At 38.0% G+C, this 19,638-nt stretch overlaps 1 protein-coding gene across 1 annotated transcript in view; it reads left to right on the top strand.

The window, feature by feature from the left end:
• Positions 1–19,638, top strand: part of ACTN2 (actinin alpha 2) — a 71,358-nt gene that overhangs the window by 37,137 nt on the left and 14,583 nt on the right. The window contains exons 6-14 of the mRNA XM_067294727.1: positions 2,462–2,540; positions 4,292–4,373; positions 6,561–6,646; positions 9,427–9,519; positions 10,186–10,416; positions 11,588–11,735; positions 13,243–13,393; positions 18,500–18,608; positions 19,430–19,570. Coding sequence (XP_067150828.1) covers positions 2,462–2,540; positions 4,292–4,373; positions 6,561–6,646; positions 9,427–9,519; positions 10,186–10,416; positions 11,588–11,735; positions 13,243–13,393; positions 18,500–18,608; positions 19,430–19,570 — 1,120 coding nt within the window. The remainder of the gene's footprint in view (positions 1–2,461; positions 2,541–4,291; positions 4,374–6,560; positions 6,647–9,426; positions 9,520–10,185; positions 10,417–11,587; positions 11,736–13,242; positions 13,394–18,499; positions 18,609–19,429; positions 19,571–19,638) is intronic.

Genomic DNA, 19,638 nt, shown 5'->3' with positions numbered 1-19,638 from the left:
AAGTCGTATTGAAGTATCAGAGCTCAGTAGTACCGAGGATCTGACCTGTCATATGTGTGAAGTGTTTTAAATAACCTAAGCTAATTTACAATTTCATAATTCTGTGTGCACAACATGGTTGTGTAATTAAAATTGTCTGAAATAAGTGACACAAGAAAAGTCAATTGTACAAGCAAGTTCAAGTAATTGCAGCTTTTCTTCTCCCTTTATTGTTTCACAAGAATGCTATAAGTGTTATAGGGTATTATGCACTTTCATTGATGAACATATACTCTGAACTGTCCTGGAACATTGCAGAAATTAAACAGTTGAAATCAGGGATTGTTTTACATAATGTATACTAACTAGAAAGTATTATGGAGTGCTTAGGTACATATGGACTATCTGTAGGAGGAGGAGTACAGTAACAGAAAACAAGGGGTGAGAGATGACGGAACATAGTTATCAGGATTTGACAGGAGTGTTCCTGCTTGTTTTTAAGCCTTGAGCAAGGAGCAAACTGTAAAATGCCATGATTTTATTAACTATTTTTTTTCCATTCTATTTTTTCTTGTAAAGCTGGAAAGATGGCCTTGGATTATGTGCACTTATCCACAGACACCGACCTGATCTTATTGACTACTCCAAGCTAAATAAGGTCATCAGTCTGGGCGGTACAGCATGCTGTTCTGCATGCTCACTTCCTGTTTGCTTAGCATGTTTGCTAAAAGACAAGCTGAGGGGTGCATACTAATTCTGACTGGCTTTCTAAGCTCCCTCCAGAAACAAACAGTTATTTGGAGAAGGGGACCCCTTGACTCTCCCGTGTCCTTTTCTCCTTGCCACTACAATGGCTTCAGGATTTAATTGCAGTTAACCTGGTCCTTAGCTGCCAGGCAGTTGATGAAGTCTTTTATGCTACACAATATTGATATTAAATCAAATACATTGGAATTCTCCATTCACAGCTGATAATACTGTTTTATGTCTAGTGTAAATGACTATGTAGATTGCAAAACAGTAAAGTAGCAGGCTCATTGTGGTGATTAATCCTAAGATTCCTCAGAACAAACACTGCCCTTGGTAATCAGGAGTATGCAATAAATTACTAGGTTTATACATTAAATTCACAATGAAAATATTCCTCACTTTTTACTTTTGTTTTTCATTATACTTCTACCTGTACCCCAGACAAGTGCAAACAAAACCGATACACTAACTTCCTTAGGTAGTACCACATGGGGATTACAGAACCATTGTATTACCATGGCACATTGTATTACTTATGGCACAATGTACAGATCATGATCTCAGTTCTGAGAGATACCTTTGGCTTGAGAGGGAGGAATGAGGAATGAGTAATAATCTCAGAATTTCTCAGTTCCATTACTGAAGAATAAAACCAGAAGATAAAGTGAAATGTTGTAATTTCATATTAGCTCTCACTACATGAATCCCATTTTCTGTTCTCTGGAATTAGAATGTATCTTGAAGTCTCCCCTAAACACCAGTAAAGCAGAAAGTTTAATCATGGTTTTAATTTGCTCAATGCTACTTTTCATTGGTGAGAGTGGTAAATCATAGACTACATTTTACATTCCCTTCTCTTCCATGGCAAATCGATTTTTACCAGTGGAATTGACTGTTATCAGAAAGCCTTTGAGAAGGGAGAAAAATGACAGAATGAAATGAAACGATCTGAAAACCTTGTCTGCTTTATATATATATAAAATTTATGCTGGAGCCTCCAAGGTGGACAGTGATGAAAATCAAATGAATTTACTCCTAAACACATAGGAGTTTAATTTAAGCGGTTGTGAAGTCTTCATTTGGAGCTTATTCTTTCTTGTTTTACTGAGGGAAGTAGAAGAAGTAGTTTTTGGCTCTTCAACCTTCTGCAGCCATGGTGTACAGTTTGGATAGTCCCTCCATGCTCTTAGTGCAGTGACCCCAACTACAAATCTGAAGTGAAGGACAAAATATTAGCCATCAACACTCGGTTGGTCTCTTATTCAATATATATTCCGTCCTATGGCCAAAGAGAGCCATGGAGTATATAAGATACCTGTCTCTTTGTGTGAATATGCTCAAGCATGGCACAAACAGAAGTCAATTTGTTTGAGTTTGTGCTTTGAAAAGTGGTACACAGTACTAAAAAACTTCACAGTAAAACCATCCTATTTATGTGTGCTGAAAAAAATGGAATAGAACGTAAGCAGATCTGCTTCAGCATCACTATTTCCCTCTTAGAGATTTCCAAAATAAAAGCAGGTCAGGTTTCAAACTGAGGCTGAGCTGTGGCACGTAAAGCACATGCGGGAAAGATCCTAAAATAGATCTTGCTTTTCTGGCTTGGCTGTGTTTGATTGACTATTCATTTTGATTGTATTAACAACTGTTTTCGTGTCTTGTTTCTTAGTTTGCTATCTTCTGCACACTGTCTTTTCTTCTTCTCACCACTGTGTTTTGTGTGAACCTGTAGCTGGAAAGATGGCCTTGCTTTCAATGCCCTTATCCATAGATACAGGCCTGATCTTCTTGACTATGACAAGTTAGATGAGGTATTTCTTTAGCAGTAGCAGAGAATTTTAATTACTGTGGCTTATAGTTTTGTTTAAAAGGATGGGTGATGGAGATCTCCAATTATTCAGAAGCTGGTGTGATTTTAATCAAATCCTTTGCCTGTGTAACGCTGCTTACTCATGGACTTAATACCAACCACACAAATAGGAGGTGCCCATCACTCATCTGTGAGCAAAGTGTTTTAACCTAGTCAATAGGTCTCACTTAGATTTAGTGCTTTTGCCTATTTAATTTCAGTAGGATTTTTTGTAGAGACATTTAGTAAATGTTGTATTAGACATGTATAATAGCAAAAATAAGTTTATATTGTCCCCACTTTAAGTTCCTCTCATTTTAAATGATGCATAAAACTGCCAAATGATGATAGAATGAGAATTTATGATTAGAGACTTTGTATTCTATTATACCCAAATTGTTAGGTCTCAAAATGCAAACTCTTCTTCATAACACATTTTATTGAACATGCAGCTTTTAAAGGAAAAGCTAGCTAGTATGGTATGTTTATAAAAAGATATGCTATGGGCATTACTACTTATGATCTGAAAATCTATGTATAAGCTACAGTAAACTGATACAGATACCAAGTATATGTACGTGCATGAAGAATAGACTTCTGTGAAACTTAAATCATTGCTCTAATTCCATAGTAAGTAGTCTTACTAAGTTCACTGTAAAGCAACAGCAAGAATGCTCAAGACAAGATCCTCCTGTAGGAAGTGTTTGTATTCAAATGGAGGCCTGGGAAGTTCCATACAGAAAACCTGTTAACCTTTTTCTGGTTCCCATCCAGATTCCCATCCAGGTTCTCTAACTTTGCTCTTCTGTGTCCTGTTTTCCTCAGCTCTCTTTGTAGACATTGGCATTGTTCAGAGAGGCTGTGTTCATTTAGCAGTTTGTGAATACTTGAAAATAATAATAGCATTAATGGCATGAACTGCCATTTCATGTAGGGTGTTTTACTCTTCTTCAAAAACTAAAGACTCTAAATCTATATGGAAAGTTTGCCTTAAGAGCAACCCAAATCTGACACGCTCTTTCCCTGTCAGCAGTAGCTGTCTGTAATGTAAGACATGAAATGTGTGCTGTTTGCCTGAGTTGTGCTCACTGCTCCCTTTCCTTTTCCTTCAAAAACCAAAATCAAACCCTCCAAACCAGAGGGAGTTCTTGTTTTTCAACAACTCTAAAATTCAAGTTATAGATATTCTGTAGATTTGGTTGTCCAAGCCAAAAATGGGAAGTTTTCCTCCTTCTGAATAACTGTTTTTCTGTCTGTGCTTGCTTGTTCTCATGCATGCCCCTGACCAGCAGAGAACTGTTAGCTCAGTAGAATTCATATCACTGTAAAATAGTGTATATACAAAAACATGCAGGACCAATTCTGGAACAATCCAGCAAAGCTTACTGGACCAGTGGCCTTGACTCAGAATTAACCCTGTATGAGTGTACACTGCATGTGTTATCTATGTCCTCCACCCGAATAAATTTGCAGTAGAGGCCTAGTGGCACATAGTATCTTAATGATTTCTTTTGAAAGTACAGCAGTAGATGGACCAAAAGTTCATATACCTGCACTCTGCTTTTTGAAAACAGCAGTTGTGATTCCAGTTTACAGTTGGGAAAAGCCTATGCTTTGTATCAGGCTGTGTAAGTTTTCATGTACCTACTGTAGTGGTCTTGCTTTAAGCAAAACCTCTGTGTTGGACTAGTTATATTCTCTTCTTTAATGCAGGATGACCCCATAGGAAATATCAATCTTGCCATGGAAATTGCTGAAAAGCATTTGGATATCCCTAAGATGCTGGATGCAGAAGGTAAGGGCTATAAGTTACCTAAATTTCTGTCATTCATAACACTTTTTCAGGAGACACTAAACTTCTATTGCTTTGTATCTAGCAAATTTTCAACATTTCTTATTACATGAATCGTCATGGAACAATCTCACCCTTCTGTGTCTTTTTCAAACAATCTTTTCCTTCCTGTTGCCCATATACTGGATAATTCCACTTACTTTTTGCTTCATTCCTTATTCTTTGTTATTGTTTATATTTGTTATAGCACTTTGGGTCCTAACCTTAGCACATGGCCCCACTGTGGCAGTTCAGGTACAAATGCAAGATCAAAAGCTATCATTGCCTTGAAGAACTTAAAATCTAAGCCTAATAAAGGGAAATGCAGCTGTTAGCAGCTTAAAGCATATTCACTTTTTTAATGTTGAAATGAAGGAATTGGAAAGAGAAATAGTAGTACAGACCTTCCAGAATATGCTACTAATAACATGCCTTCTATGAGAGAGAACTAGGTTGAGGGAAGTATTTTTTTCATTTTGTTTTAATTGTAAACCTCTTGCAGTGATCAGTTTTATCAAATAATTTCATGTTTGGTTCCTCCAATAATCTTTAGAGTTTGTCTAAAAATAACAGGGAAATATTAATTAAAATTTCCTTAACTTCTTCAAGGTAGACAATCATTTGAAATCCAGGCAAGAATGATACCAAAATACTGGAACTGGCCTACATTAGTGCAAAGCATTCTTCTCTTAAGTATGCAAACTCTGGTCTGGTGACTTGTCAGTAGAGCAGTGATAAGAGAGGAATTATCCAAAGCATTCAAACTCACCTTGTCTGCTCCCCTTGAAGACTTTGGTAGGAAAGTTAGGCCACCATAGGATGCTTTTGAAAATCCAGGTTGTAATCTCTTCAGTGAAGAGGTTTCTTGGTTTCACTTCCATGCTTCAAGGTAATCATTTTCATTTTGGAACTGTGATTCCACTTTCAAGCACCACTTAATTGTTTTACTCTAAAATACTATGCAAGGATTTAACAGATGTGCTACCTCCTTACCATTGGACAGCTCCTGCTATCATTCTCCTTTCCTTCATTTTTTCTCTTCACATACAATTCAAGAAACCTTTTTTTCACCAGATTTCATGCATATTGTAGCCTTTACCTTACTATCCTCTATCCTGGCAAGTTTTAGGGGGGAATGAAATCTTGCTTCTTCTGACAGTCTCTAAGTATTTGCCATCAATTTTTAATGTAATTGTAATCTCAGTAGAGACTTTTCAAGAGTTTATTCACAACTATGTGAAGTAGATGCAAAATCAGTAAATACTTTGGCTCTGAAGTTAGAAGATCTCACTATTAATATTAGAAATTGTCACCTCATCCCTGGGTCTTTTCACACCAACATCTTCCCACTCCTATATTGGCAGGAATCTTTGCAGTTGGCACTGCATCCTTCGTCACACACTCATAATTGGTGTAAAACCACCTTTTTCTGCTTTGTCTGTTGAAGTATTAAAAGGATCCATTTTTACCATTGCACCCACACTTCAATCACGCCCTCTCTATACTCTTAATCTTTCCTCTCAGAATAGGGACAAAACTATCAACCAGACAAGCCAAACTTTCTATGATTCATGCTATTACCTAAAAAGACAATCTGGCTAAAGGATTGGAAAACTGTTACTATCCAAGCTTTTCTTAGCACAAAATTTATTCCTGGACTGCAGGAGTGCATGTTCTTAAGGTTTCCAATATATGTCATTTCTCTGTCAGTCACAGGGACCCTGTGCTAATATGCACCATATGCACTCCTATTTTGTGACTGTCAGTAGCCATGTTTAACTCTGGAATAATTCTAGTGATGTAGATAAAGTTGCTCTGGAGTGACAGTGAAACTGAACCCAGTAGATCTGCCAGCCATGCCATCTGCTCTGGAAGTTTCCACAAAACCAGAATGTAGCAATACCCTTCTGTACAGTCTCTGTCTTCAGATGCTTTAACATTTCAAGGAGAGATATATCTTTTCCATTTATTGATTCTTAAAGCTTAGGCAGCTTTGCACTGATATCAGTAAACAAGTAAACAAATGCAAGCTGAATGATGGTATATTTATTTCTAATCCTTGCAGCACTGAGGTGGCATCATCATCATAATCTGATGGAAGTACCTTGTTGTTAGAATTTCTGAGCAGTTAACCCTCTTCTCTCTACACAGATGTAGTAAACACTGCCAGACCTGATGAAAGAGCCATTATGACTTATGTTTCCTGTTACTACCATGCATTTGCTGGTGCTCAGAAGGTGAGGTTGTAGAAGATGCATCAGATCTCACCCTTCACCTTCTGTGTTGTTGTTTCTTTCAGCAGTTTTCCTATTCTGATCTTTTTCTCACTAGTTTCTAGGATAGCATCTTAGAATTGAGCTTATTTCCTGTTGCCTGATTTTCTCTGTGAGCAACTGTCTGGTAGAGCCAGTAGTATTCTACTCATCTGTCTGTAGAAGCAAACCTTCCTGTTTCACCTTCTGTATATATTTACTAATAATATCCAGTAGGTTTTCAACAGTTGGCTACTGAACTGGATAGAGGACATTATTCTCCTAAATAGAACTTTCGTGCATTGATTTGAAGCACCTTTAAAAATGCAAGATGAAAATAAGCTCACAGAGAAAAAACAATTTCAATAGTAGAATGCCATCTTTCTCTCCCTGCTGGATATTATTCCTGCTACAGATGTCAAAATCATCATAACAGATGCTCAGAAAATGAACCATTCTCTTATGTTTTCAGGATTGTTTTAAAAATGTAAAATGCTTAATGGTAAGTACAAACAGCAACATAAAACATTGCTAATATGCAAAGTAGACACAGAAACATATTCAGACTTCTCAGAGGAGCTCTGGAATCATGTCCTAATGAAAAGGAGCACAAGTAAAGAAAGCAAGGCAGTTTACAGAATTAGACATACTTCAGATATTAGTAAAATCAAGAGCACTGATACACAGCGCTAAAATTGTAACTAATCCACATGCAACTTCCAGAGAACATCTTCCCAGATCAAAACGTAGCCTGTTTTTCCTATGCCTTAGTCAAAAAACCATACTCTAAATCACCGGAGATATGGGTGCCATGCAACAACCAGTAGTCATGCTTACTCCTGTGTACAACCCATAGTTCTGTGAACAATTCTGAGGCAGATAGTCCTGGTGAAATTAAGGGTATTCCCTCTGTTCTGCATGATCAGGCCCATTAAAAAAATTCCACCTTTTTGTAACAGCTCATTCCGAATTTCTAGGGTACATTTTTTTTCTGCCAGCACCAGTCAATCTAACGATTTATTACATCTTTGTGTAGTTTCTAGAGTACAGAGCTATCTATGGGCAATAAAACAATCAGAATGACAACTATATTGTGCTTTTATTTATTCAACCTGTTTTCTACTCCTCGATTTTTTTGTTTTGTTTTCATTTCTCCCTCCCCCTTGTAGATATTGTGAACACTCCTAAACCTGATGAGAGAGCTATCATGACATATGTGTCCTGCTTCTACCATGCTTTTGCTGGAGCAGAGCAGGTATTATTCATCTGTCCCTTCAGGTTGCTGTGTTTTTGATTGGTTGTTTCACATTTCCACTAGCTTATTGAAAAACCCTAATTTAGTACTTTGTGGTTTTAATTAACAATTGCAAGTACTTGTTTTTAACCAGCACTTGAATCTGATTTAGTTAAAGGTTGTGTAGCAAGTTGAAAGTTTTTATTCCAATGGGCATTACTGCTTCCTATCAGAATTTTTAATTTTGGGTGTCCTTATTTGGTAATTGCAAAGGCTATTTCAGGAAAATTGTATTTGAAGATGCTGTGTTTGTTGCTGCATCAAAAAATGTTCTTGTCGTGCTTTTTCTGCATAGAAGAATGTTTGACCTTTGGAGAGTGAGACTATACTAGCCTTACTCCTGCTGAGTAATAGTTTAGGACTAGATTTTCAAAGATGCCTAAAGATACAGAGAGACACGTAAAATGTCTAAACAGTGTTGGTGTCTGTTTCCCAATGAAACCAACAGAACTATTTGTGGAGTAAAGAGCTAGTACAAGTATCAAGAGCACCAGGAGCAAATCTGTCTTACTGGATGGGTTTCTCACTAAAAAAGTCACATTTCCCTCTCTGCTACTCTGTATATTTGTAATCTACAAATGGACACAACCCAAATTATGTGAAAATAAAAATGCCTTAAAGTAACTGATATTTTGCCTCCATGCTCGAGATTTAATTTCCTTTCCCATCTGGTAGGCCTCCTACACCTTACCACAGCACAGCTACATATTGTTGTACCCTCTTGCTTCTGGGTATGCAGGTTCTCCTTTGCCTCAAGGAGCTATATTAGTGCTGTTAATTTTTGTTATTAATGCAGAAGAGAGATTCCAAATATCCTCTGTAACACAGAAGTCTACACAGATTTTTTTTTATTCCACTGGATTTATTCCAGACTCACATTTGTATGAAAGTATAGATCTGTGATGTCAAACTATTAGTGTCAGTTTTAAACATGGCAGAGCAACAGTGCTTTTGCAAATAAATTTGGCAGGAGGCACAAAAAGGGTTGCTGTCAGTGGCTGAGCTGCATACATCCTCAAGGGTATATGTGCATGTGATGTGCAGATATGGAATGGTATGGGACTCCTAAATCACACGGGGTGTCTTTCCAGTGTGGGTAACAAACCTAATGTTTCTCGTGTGATTAAAAAAAAATAACCTAATAAGATAACTTGAAGAATGTCCTAAGCTGCTTTGAAAATGATTTATCAGACAACTATAATGGTAGTGTGAAATTCCCTCTTATACAACAAAGTGACTTCTGTGCCGATCTGTGCCTCATTCAGGCCATTGGAATTAGTCAGTACAGACTTTGCCCCAACAGCTCTAAGGTGGGTAAAGGTATGTTTGAGTGACTTACGAGCACGGATCAACAACTGTAAAACAGTGTAACTTTTATTTGCAGCAGCCACATTCTGTCTCTTTCTCCAAGCCTGTACCAGTTTCAGAATGTGATTATGAATATGTCTTATTTATTTGCTGTATTTTATAGGCTGAGACTGCAGCTAACCGGATCTGTAAGGTGCTTGCTGTGAATCAAGAAAATGAGAGGTTGATGGAAGAATATGAGAGATTAGCAAGTGAGGTAAAGACAGCTGTGTCTGTAACACAGTGATAGTTATGTTAATGAAACATGCAAGCTGAAAGATTCATGCCCTGTCTGCAAGACCGCAAAGTGAAAATACTCTGAAGGTGAATCTCGCAGTGGTAGGATGAAAAACTCAGTTGCCCAAGACACCAAGGTTCAGGTCACTCCTTTGTCATAAACTTTTTGGTGTGACCTCCAGCAGGTCACTCAATCTCTTTAGTGTGCCAGCAGGGGTGTTTTTTGAAGACTGTCCTGGGTCTACCCCAAGACCAGGCTCAGTGACCTGGGTCACTTGACCAGTATCTATCCTGATCTCATAACTATGACTGCTTGAGACATCAAGACCAACAATTTTGAATGCGGCCAGTTATTTAGCTAAAGACAGCTTACATGTGTGTTCAGCTCTTTCTAAAAATCAGGGCATTTCTAGAAATATCTTAATTCTAGGCATACCTTAATTTGGGCAAATTAGGAAAAAAAATTAAGGTATCCCATATTATTGTTCACTTTTGAAAATCTTGTGCTGCCAGTATGGCATTGATACTAACTGAAGGCAATAAAAATAAGATGGAGCAAAAATGTTTGAGGTTTGTGCATTCAATATTATCTTCATTGTTTGCTCTTTCATTGCCTGTATTTCAATTGTTCGTGTGGGTTTGACAGCTTTTAGAATGGATTCGCCGGACAATTCCCTGGCTGGAAAACAGGACCCCAGAAAAAACAATGCAGGCCATGCAGAAGAAATTAGAGGATTTCCGGGACTACCGCCGCAAACACAAACCCCCCAAAGTCCAGGAAAAATGTCAGTTGGAGATCAATTTCAACACCTTGCAGACAAAACTGAGGATCAGCAATCGGCCAGCTTTCATGCCGTCAGAGGGAAAAATGGTTTCAGTAAGTAAAAGAGGGATCAATATTCCCTTCTCCTTTAAATCAATATTCTCATGAAAATTTCAATAGGAAGGATGGAATTGCCATTCTAAATCATCTTCAAAAACTTCATTTTGTTGCACTTTATCAGACCATTCTTTCTACACATTCCCTTTCATTTTAGAATCTTGCTTCCCTTCAGCATGCTCCTGCCTCTTTTAAGGCTTTCTCTGATAGCAAATTGTCTTGCCACATGACAAAATACAGACCCTCCTTTGGGAGTGTTATCAATACTTCTCTATCAGGGAGGGCAAGTGCTGTTGTTTATTTAAGAAAAACTCACACTAGTTTCCGTGAAGTTTTGGTCATCAGACTTACAGAAACAAACATGGATCTATATATCTTTCTGCCTTTTTCTACTTTTTAAAATTCCATTTGATCTTTACTTATGTCTCTGAAGATGAGAACAGTCTGTACCAAGAATTCTCATCTGTTGCTAAATATTGTGACTTGAGTGTGGGTCAAAACACTTCCTGTGAAATATAGCAAACCTGTTCTAATATTGCATTTTGGTTGCTCAGATTTGATAAATAGACAGTTACACTACCTGAAAACGATGACTACCGTTATTCACTCCCCATACTCAAAAAACAAGGTGCCTGTCAGTTCAGTTTGCTACTGATGTCTTTGAGTTTCTGTGGAATCTCATAAAACATTATGTGCACCACAGAAAGTGAAATGAATTTGTATTCCAGATAAAACAAACACTAAATCCCACTTAATACTAATTGTTTTGTTATTTTCAACTTCTGAGAGCAAAACACATTTATTCTGATAACAGACATGCACTTCATAAAAGAACGTGCACTTTGTAAAATGGGAAGTAAAAGCAATATTTCATGAAGACCCTGAACAGATAGGTGCACTTGGAGGCTGTTTCTATAAGGGTTCACTTCATGTGTGCTAATACCTGAACCTACACACCTGAATAGGATGCTCCATTTTGAGCAGGAGTTTGTACTACAGGACTTCCAGAGGTGCCTCAGAACCAACATTTCTATGATTCTGTGATTTAAAAAAAATATGGACATAACTTCCATTTTGGAACAATATTATGAATGAATAACAAATTTGCAAATTTGGATAAAAAGAGATTATAATTTCATCCCCTGTCTTCCATGTATTCTCCTCACAGGATATTGCTGGTGCTTGGCAAAGACTTGAGCAAGCTGAGAAAGGCTATGAAGAGTGGCTGCTGAATGAAATACGAAGACTGGAAAGACTTGAACACTTGGCTGAGAAATTTAGGCAGAAGGCTTCCACTCATGAACACTGGGCATATGGTGAGCATAGGGGGCTTTTAACATTTTTAATGTTTTAATGTTCAAAGCTGAACTGTCGATGCTGCATATTTGCCAGCCAGAAACTAACTAGTAAGCACTTTGGACAGTTTTAGAAAACTCAAATAATAACAGATGAAATTTCAGGTTTTGTTGGCTACAGTCATGATCCTAACTTGTAGCTGTGTTGCTAATTAAATTTAACTGTAAAAATCATAATCTTTTTCATAGAGGTAATGGCTAATAATGGAGTCTGTGGTTGGTTAAACATTAAATTGTTAACAGAGTGTTTTGAGTTGACTATCATTTGGTCATTGTGATGGTTTTGAATAGTCTACATAAACTGCATGATAACCGACTCATTTCTGCTGTGCTCCATACCCTGGATTACAGCCCAGTTATAGTCCTGTATTTTAATGGTAGCCTAACCTTATGTGTACTTATAACAGGTTCAGGACTGCATATTTTACAGCACTGGCAGAAAGTGTGTTGGGGACCATAAAACATAGATCTGTTCTATTATCCTATTGTTTGCCATGACAACAGTTTTCCCACTTCTGCCATGCTCCCAATCTTAGCTTTTGCCATCTAGAATCTTTTCACACTGTGCAAGTAAACCATAGAGTCCATCCCATAACACAGTTGTTGGAAGCATACAAGGCAGTAAGTGGCTGCCAAGCAGATACTAGAAGTGAAACTACAGTGCTTTTCATCCCCGAGAGCCTATTTTCTGAGCATATACTACTCATGGTGATATGTTTTGACTGTTATGCAGGGAAAACCTCACAAAAGCTGGTACATAGCAAGTGAAACAATAGTTCTTTCTGGCTTTAGAATCCGCAGATCTGTGTAATGCCATGTGGCAAGCTGCAGTTGAAGGGGCTTTCTCTATAGATTCAGTCATCCAACACAGGACTTACTGAGGAGTAATGGCTCAGTTTCTCATTTCCTCTGTTTACTTCTCTAGTCCTTTGTAACTAGGTTGGCATTTTCCACTTAAAATTCAATAACTGATGCAAAAGACAACCACACCTCTCAATCTTAACTTTTTGGGGGAAGTGCTGAAAGGAATAATGAATTGAAGGCACAACATGAAAAAGAATAATAGATCATTAATAAGAGTGGAGCTGAGCATAGCAGTGTGATTTCAGGTTTCATAAATCAGGAATACACTACAAAAGACTTACCAGAATAGCTTAGAGTTCCAGTTTTTGCCAATACACCATTTTTATGCCAGTATGCCACTCTCTCAAGCAGTGTAATACTAGCTATTTGAGGCCGGTTTAACCAGCCTGTGCAAGAATAATGGAATTATTGAAAGGTCTTTGAAAAATATGTATTCCTAACCAAAACTGTTGCACTGACAATTAGCCACTGGTTTCAGTGGGGTCAGGATTTCATCACAGTGTGATACTGACCATGCCTCAGTTACAAGAATTGTCTAAATTTGCAATTGTTCTAATTAATAAATTAGTAAAAAAATTACTAATGTTTTAATTTTCTCTTTCAGGCAAAGAGCAGATCTTACTTCAGAAGGATTATGAATCTGCTTCTCTGACAGAAGTTCGCGCTATGTTGAGGAAACATGAAGCTTTTGAGAGTGATTTGGCTGCTCACCAGGACAGGGTGGAACAGATCGCTGCCATTGCCCAGGAGCTGAAGTATGTTCCATTTAAAGGCTTGCAGCTGCTGACATTTAACTTTGTGATAAACTCTTTCCAGTGAATTCGATAGTGTCATAGGTACCAATGTAAAAATTCCAGAGATAGCTTCATAAGTATATTATCTGAGCTGGTCACTGAGACCTTCCCCTCCTCTCCTCTCGACCCCCAGTCAAATATAGATATTAAACTGACCACAGTTACTCAGAAAAAAAAAATTCTAAATTGACTTAACAGTGAGCTTTTAGTATTAGATCTACTGAGGAGTAAACTGTGTGTTGTGATGGGGATGCTGGAGGTGTTTATTTCTCAGTTCATATGGTCTGCTGAGAGGCACTGGCTATGAGTTGTTCGCCTTAGAAAACAATTTCACGTGACCTAGACAAATTACAGATCAAGCATTTTCACTTTAAAATCAAGTATTTTCCCACAAGTATATAGGTCATTTCCAAAGGTTCACATCCCCAGATTATCCTCTCTATAGTTAGTGGGCCATGCACTACACTTTTATTCTCCAATAACAAGAATCCAAAGATTTTATTGTCTCTAATATACTTACTTTCGCAATCTCTTCCTTTGATTTTGGGAATTGCTGTTGTCTTCCTTTTACAGAAAGGGCAGTGGGGCATGTGGAGCCTAAATGACTTGCTCAGGGTTACACAAACCAGCTGTAGGAGAGCACAAATTTTCACCCACAGCTCTAGCAATTTAGTCATAGGACCAACACTTGCTCATTCAACATGCTATATCCAAAGAAAGCACATTTGATTTTATAATCTACTCTAGTTGATTGTGTTGTTTTTGTCCTGCAAATCAGTGGCACTACTCCTGATCTTAACATTTGGCAGATACTTAAATTCATTGCTCACCTGCAGTATAAATCTGCAGTATAAATCCATAACGCTAAGAGAAACAAATGTGTGTTAGTGATCAAAACAGGAGCCAACATAAAGGTACTCAGATTCCTACCCCTGGCTTCCTGCATCAACTCTCCAGGTTTCAGCTTCTTGACTTCTTAAATGGGCGAAACAGTTACTACTCAAAAGGAAGTGTTAAAAAACATTCTCTTTTCACTTGGTAAAGGACTATAACTCATAAACAGCTCCAAATTCATTAACAATTTAAAAATCAAAGACCTATCTAAAAAGGTAGTTCATACCTGATAGCAGCAGAAACTATGTCATTAAAATGGATCTGGAAGAAAAATTCTCTGTTTTTCAAGTGTATTTAAAGGAGGCTAAGTAGAGCACAGTGGGCAGAGTAAGTACCTTTTTTTTTAGTTAGTATGAAAGAAGTTTGAAAGATTCAGACTATGCAGATTTCATTGACTGCTTCAGCTTGTGAAACACCTTGTGTCTCACCCTGACCTATAGGCCTCTCTGGTGTGGAGTTACTGCTCCTCTTTATATTACGGAAAGTTTCTGAAATACCTAATCATTGTTAATTCAGCTTCAGCTTTGCAAGTCATGGGAAACCTTGAATATGTAGTATACATAGTACAGCAACTGCTACCAGCTTTTTAAACTCTGTGTCCTTTACCTCTGGTGAGGCCAGTGAACACTGTATCCTGTTTCAGGGTTTTCTCTTCTCTGTTGTTTCTGTGATTTGCTGTGTGAAACTAAACAACTTATTTGTGGCCTGGGTTGCAAAGGTGCTGAAGATCCATTGCCTATAGAGATGTTCTCCTTCACTTCTCTGTTCATCCGTACAATGGGGCTATCAGAGCCTGATTTTTCACTAAGGCTCAGCAGCTCGGGCTTATGCCCTTGGAGAACACTGAATGAAACGTAGAATAAAGGCCAAGTTTTATTATTAGCTACAAGCAAGTGGGCAGCTTCTATTTAAATGTTGTTTTTAATTATTTATCCACAGTTTCTCACACCACCATTAAAATTATGGAGGAAAATGCTAGTTCCTTTGTCCAATCATATTTTTTAGAAAGACTGAGCTATGATCTAAATGCTGAGAAATGTGCGTTAGTGCCTGATTCAAAGCCCATTGAAGTCAATGTCAGGTGTCTTTTTGTTGATTTCTTTGGTCACTGGATCGGGCCCTTACAGAAGTCATCATCGTCTGTGTCTAAATTCCAAGTCAGTACACCTCCATACCTTTTCTTTTAGTCATTTCTTGGCTGTCTGATGTTGCTACTTTGAAGGTGAACAATTGCTGTGTGACCTTGAACTGTACCAGTTACAGTTCACTGTCTGCTCTGATATCTTTTGCTGCAGCAGCTGAGTCCACTGTGAGCTAAAGGTTGAAGTTGTTAAAAGCTTGTTGACTGATGCTCTTTCGATAGAGGATCTGTGTGTGTGTGCACACAGGTCATTCCAGCCTGGATGCTGCTATAAGATCGTTGTGTGCCAGCCTGTACAGACTTGGAAATCCTTGGCTGTGTGACATGATAAGGCTTGGATGGGGCCATATACAAAACTGGAAGAAGAGTGAGAGATTTCTAAAATGGGATTTACCATTTATAATGTAGCAAATGCTAAATAGAACTGGAGTGAGATGTACTACAAGGAGCTATATTAATTTATGGTCCTGTGTGCTCATTCCAATGTTTTTAATCATCAAGACAAAATTTATTGAATGTAGTTTCTTGCACATTCATCACTTTTACTATAGCAAGTTATTTTCAGCCAAGATGACTGCTATGTGAGACTATAACATAGACTGATCAGGAGAGCCCTTTTGCTTTTGGAAACCTGGACTCAAATTGTGCTTATGTGCATGATTAACATAAATCTGATTCTGAATCAGTGCTGAAGCATGTTGCTCAGCAGGTTATTTCTGTGTCACTATCACTCTTCCTAAAGTGAGCTCATACTTAAATGCTTCTCAGGACAAAATTTGCCTAAATTTTTCATTCTTTAAGGATAAGATTTAATTACTTGTGAGAACAAAATAAATAGCTTCCTGATTTTTAAATTCCAAAGCCTGTAGATTTCAAATAACCAAATAAATAGAAATGACTGTTCCCTTGGAAGCTCTGTTAACACATGTGCAGCAGTGGTCTGTTTATGCATGATAAGCCAAACTTCTTTTTACAAAAATGTGAAATCTAGTCTTTTCACAGTTTCAATGTTGAAAGAGATACAAAAATTAATAGGACAAGGAATGTAAACCTGTGTTTTATTTCTATGTAAATTATCTCCAATAAGTTGTTATTTCTTCCTCTGTTACTGCTTCAAGCATAAAAATGTTCTCTGATGCATATAATGCACTTATTTGAAGTAAGCTATGGCAGGCCCAGAAAGGTAGTGGAACTACACTGATTAATGCCACTTGGCGATCTAGCTTATGATTTTTGACCCATTGGTGCTCTTTTTAAAAGTTGTCTTGATAATGTTATTCTACTTATTTGTCCACAGCACATATTAAAATCCCAGGAAGAAATAGGATAGCAGAGGTATTGTGGGGAGTGACTGAATCTGCCTGGTAGGGCTGGTGGAGGAATGTTGTACATTACCTTCCAGGGCTGTGATCAGAGTTGAATCCATCCCTCACTCTCTCAGAAGGACACCTGCCCTTATCCTAACTGACAAAAAGAAATAAGCGATCCACTGAACCAGAAATAAAATTTGCAGTAGTCTCAAGAATAGCTTGCTGGCAACTTCCTCCTTATACATAGCAGTTCTCCTTTTACAATTTTGGGTTGATTTTGTTACTTTTTTAAATTGTTATGGCATTTTATTTTTACTTGTTTTAGCATTCTTCACTTTCAACAGTCAATTGATTGCAGCATATCTGAAGCCTCTTTTTAACAGAATGGTTCAAATATTTCTTGACTTTGTTTGCCTTTGGGGCCTATGCTGTAGCTTTGCTGAGGAAAACTACCTCTGTTCTCATTTTGTCCACTATGATTCACTAAGTTACTGGAAGAAGTGATCTGTACATTCCTCTTGCAATTGTCTAAAGAAGAATGTTCAAAAGAAGGGAACAAATTCTATTATTTTTGTGACACTATTGCTGTTCTTAAAGGGATCTCATACTTAAATGTTTCTCTGGATCAGGACAAAATTTGCCTAAATTTTTAATTTAGTCTTGTGCATTTAAGGTCTTGTTCAAGCCTTAGAGTAAATCGTAGCTTCATGTTGTCATGCTGTCACGTAAACAGTCTCTGCAATGCTTAGTGCTGTGCAAAGTGTCCTCAAGGAGCAGCCAAGAGCTAAATTCAGCGGATGATGATACACTGATAAAAGTGAGCTTCCGAAGTGCCAAATGTATGTATTTTATTATGGTCATGAAGGCTGCAGCAGAACCAAGGGGCTTATCTGTCACTGAGATCCAAAACTTGATTTGAGACAGACTCAGCTCAGAATTTCAAAACAGAGCCTTAAAAAGTTCTTGCACATCTTAGGCAGAATAAGTCACTTCCTGGCAGCATAATATAAACCTATTCAGCAGGTAAGAAAGCAATGCTAGCTGCTACCTCCTTTGTGTGTGCTCTGATTCGTGCTGGTGGCATACCTTGGTCTGGAGATGCCTGTTCCTTCCAAACTAGTCCATCCTAGGTTGTAGCTCTGCAAGGTTTTCCTGGAAAGAATGATGCAAGTTGTTCCCTGTGTCCCAGGTCTGAGCAGCTTCTGTTAGTATGGCCAGGCCTGTGAGAGAGGGATTATGCCTGGAATGCAAACTGAGGTATGTTTCTCAGGTAAATAATTTCACAGATTACAAGGCTGGAAAGGATCACTGGATTATTTAAAATGAAACTATTACATCTCAGGCAGTTTAATTTAACACTGTACCAAGCTCCAGGAAATTGATAAAGTCCCAGACTGAAGCATTCTGAGCTTCAGGAGATCAAACTGCTGTGCGCCACAGGAAAACCTGAGATGATGTTGATGGTTAGGCACCTTAATGGTCACAGATGGACACTTGATTTTTCTCACAACAGAGGGTGATCCTATTCTTGTGCTGTGCTTCTTAAAATGTTGAATGCCTAGATCACACATGGCAATGCTGCAACATTTGCCTAGCTGGAGGAGAAATACTGCAAAAGAGAGGGGAAGAATTACTAAGGGCCAGTGGAAAAGGATGCGGAATGTGCAACTTGCTCCTGTCTCTCAGAAAGTCACACAGACTTGTGTCTTTACTCTCTCTTAGTGAGCTGGACTACCATGATGCTGCAAGTGTCAATGATCGATGCCAAAAGATATGTGACCAATGGGACAGACTGGGAACACTTACTCAGAAAAGGAGAGAGGCACTGGAGGTAAACTGTACAGCAACAATCAGCAGCTCAGTTGAGGTGGGGGCAAAGAAACCTTTTGTTCGAGATCTGGAGACAGTGCTATTGAGCATCCACTGTGGAATCCAAACAGCAATAAATCCTTTCTTCAGATCTCCATTTCAATTTGCTGTCATTTCATCTGCAAACAGATTGAATTGCTCAGAACAAATTTTACAGTGCTCAGCTGCCAAGGACAGTTATAAAGCAGCAACAAATGGAATTTGGTTTGTAGCACCACGTCTTGGGAATTTGATGCCCAGCAAGAATAATAAAATCTGTTAGGCACTTACCTTTTCTTACTTGTCTGAATATAAATCAGGTGAGTTATGGGATAATGGCTAATACTGGGTGAATTTTTTGGTAGTGAGTATTCCAAAGCCATGTTCATTAAGAAAAGAGGGAGTCATACATACACATGCTAAGGTGGAAAACGCATGTCTAACTCCTTCTATTTATACTTACAAGAAATTGCTAAAGCAAGATTAGCATATTTTAATTGATTTGCAGATAGATTACAATAACAAAAAGATACTTAAAATATCAGAAGTGACAAAAAATAATTTCACCTCTTATCCTTCAAAGGCATATACCCCTTTTAACATGTTTGATACAAAATTAATTTTAATGCAATTAGCCCTGTTGCATTGAATGAGAATATTCAGTGTGTCTCAAGCAAGTGGTGAAATCAGTCAACAAAATCAGTGGCTTTTGAAAAAATGAGGCATGACTTTGTGCATGGATATGTGCTTGGAGTTAGCTTGTGCCCTAGTAACAAAGGAATGTACCTTTCCCAACCTGTACAGAGGACGGAGAAGTTGCTGGAAACAATTGATCAGCTTCACCTGGAGTTTGCCAAAAGAGCTGCTCCTTTCAACAATTGGATGGAAGGTGCTATGGAAGACCTACAGGACATGTTTATTGTTCATAGCATAGAGGAAATTCAGGTATGTGGTTGTCTATTTTTGGCTTGCAGTCATAAGGGAAGACAAGAAAGGAAATTTTTCTTTCTTGT

Source organism: Apteryx mantelli, chromosome 3 (assembly GCF_036417845.1).
Source record: "Apteryx mantelli isolate bAptMan1 chromosome 3, bAptMan1.hap1, whole genome shotgun sequence".
Lineage (NCBI taxonomy): Eukaryota > Metazoa > Chordata > Aves > Apterygiformes > Apterygidae > Apteryx > Apteryx mantelli.
This window is presented reverse-complemented; position numbering and strand designations above follow the sequence as displayed.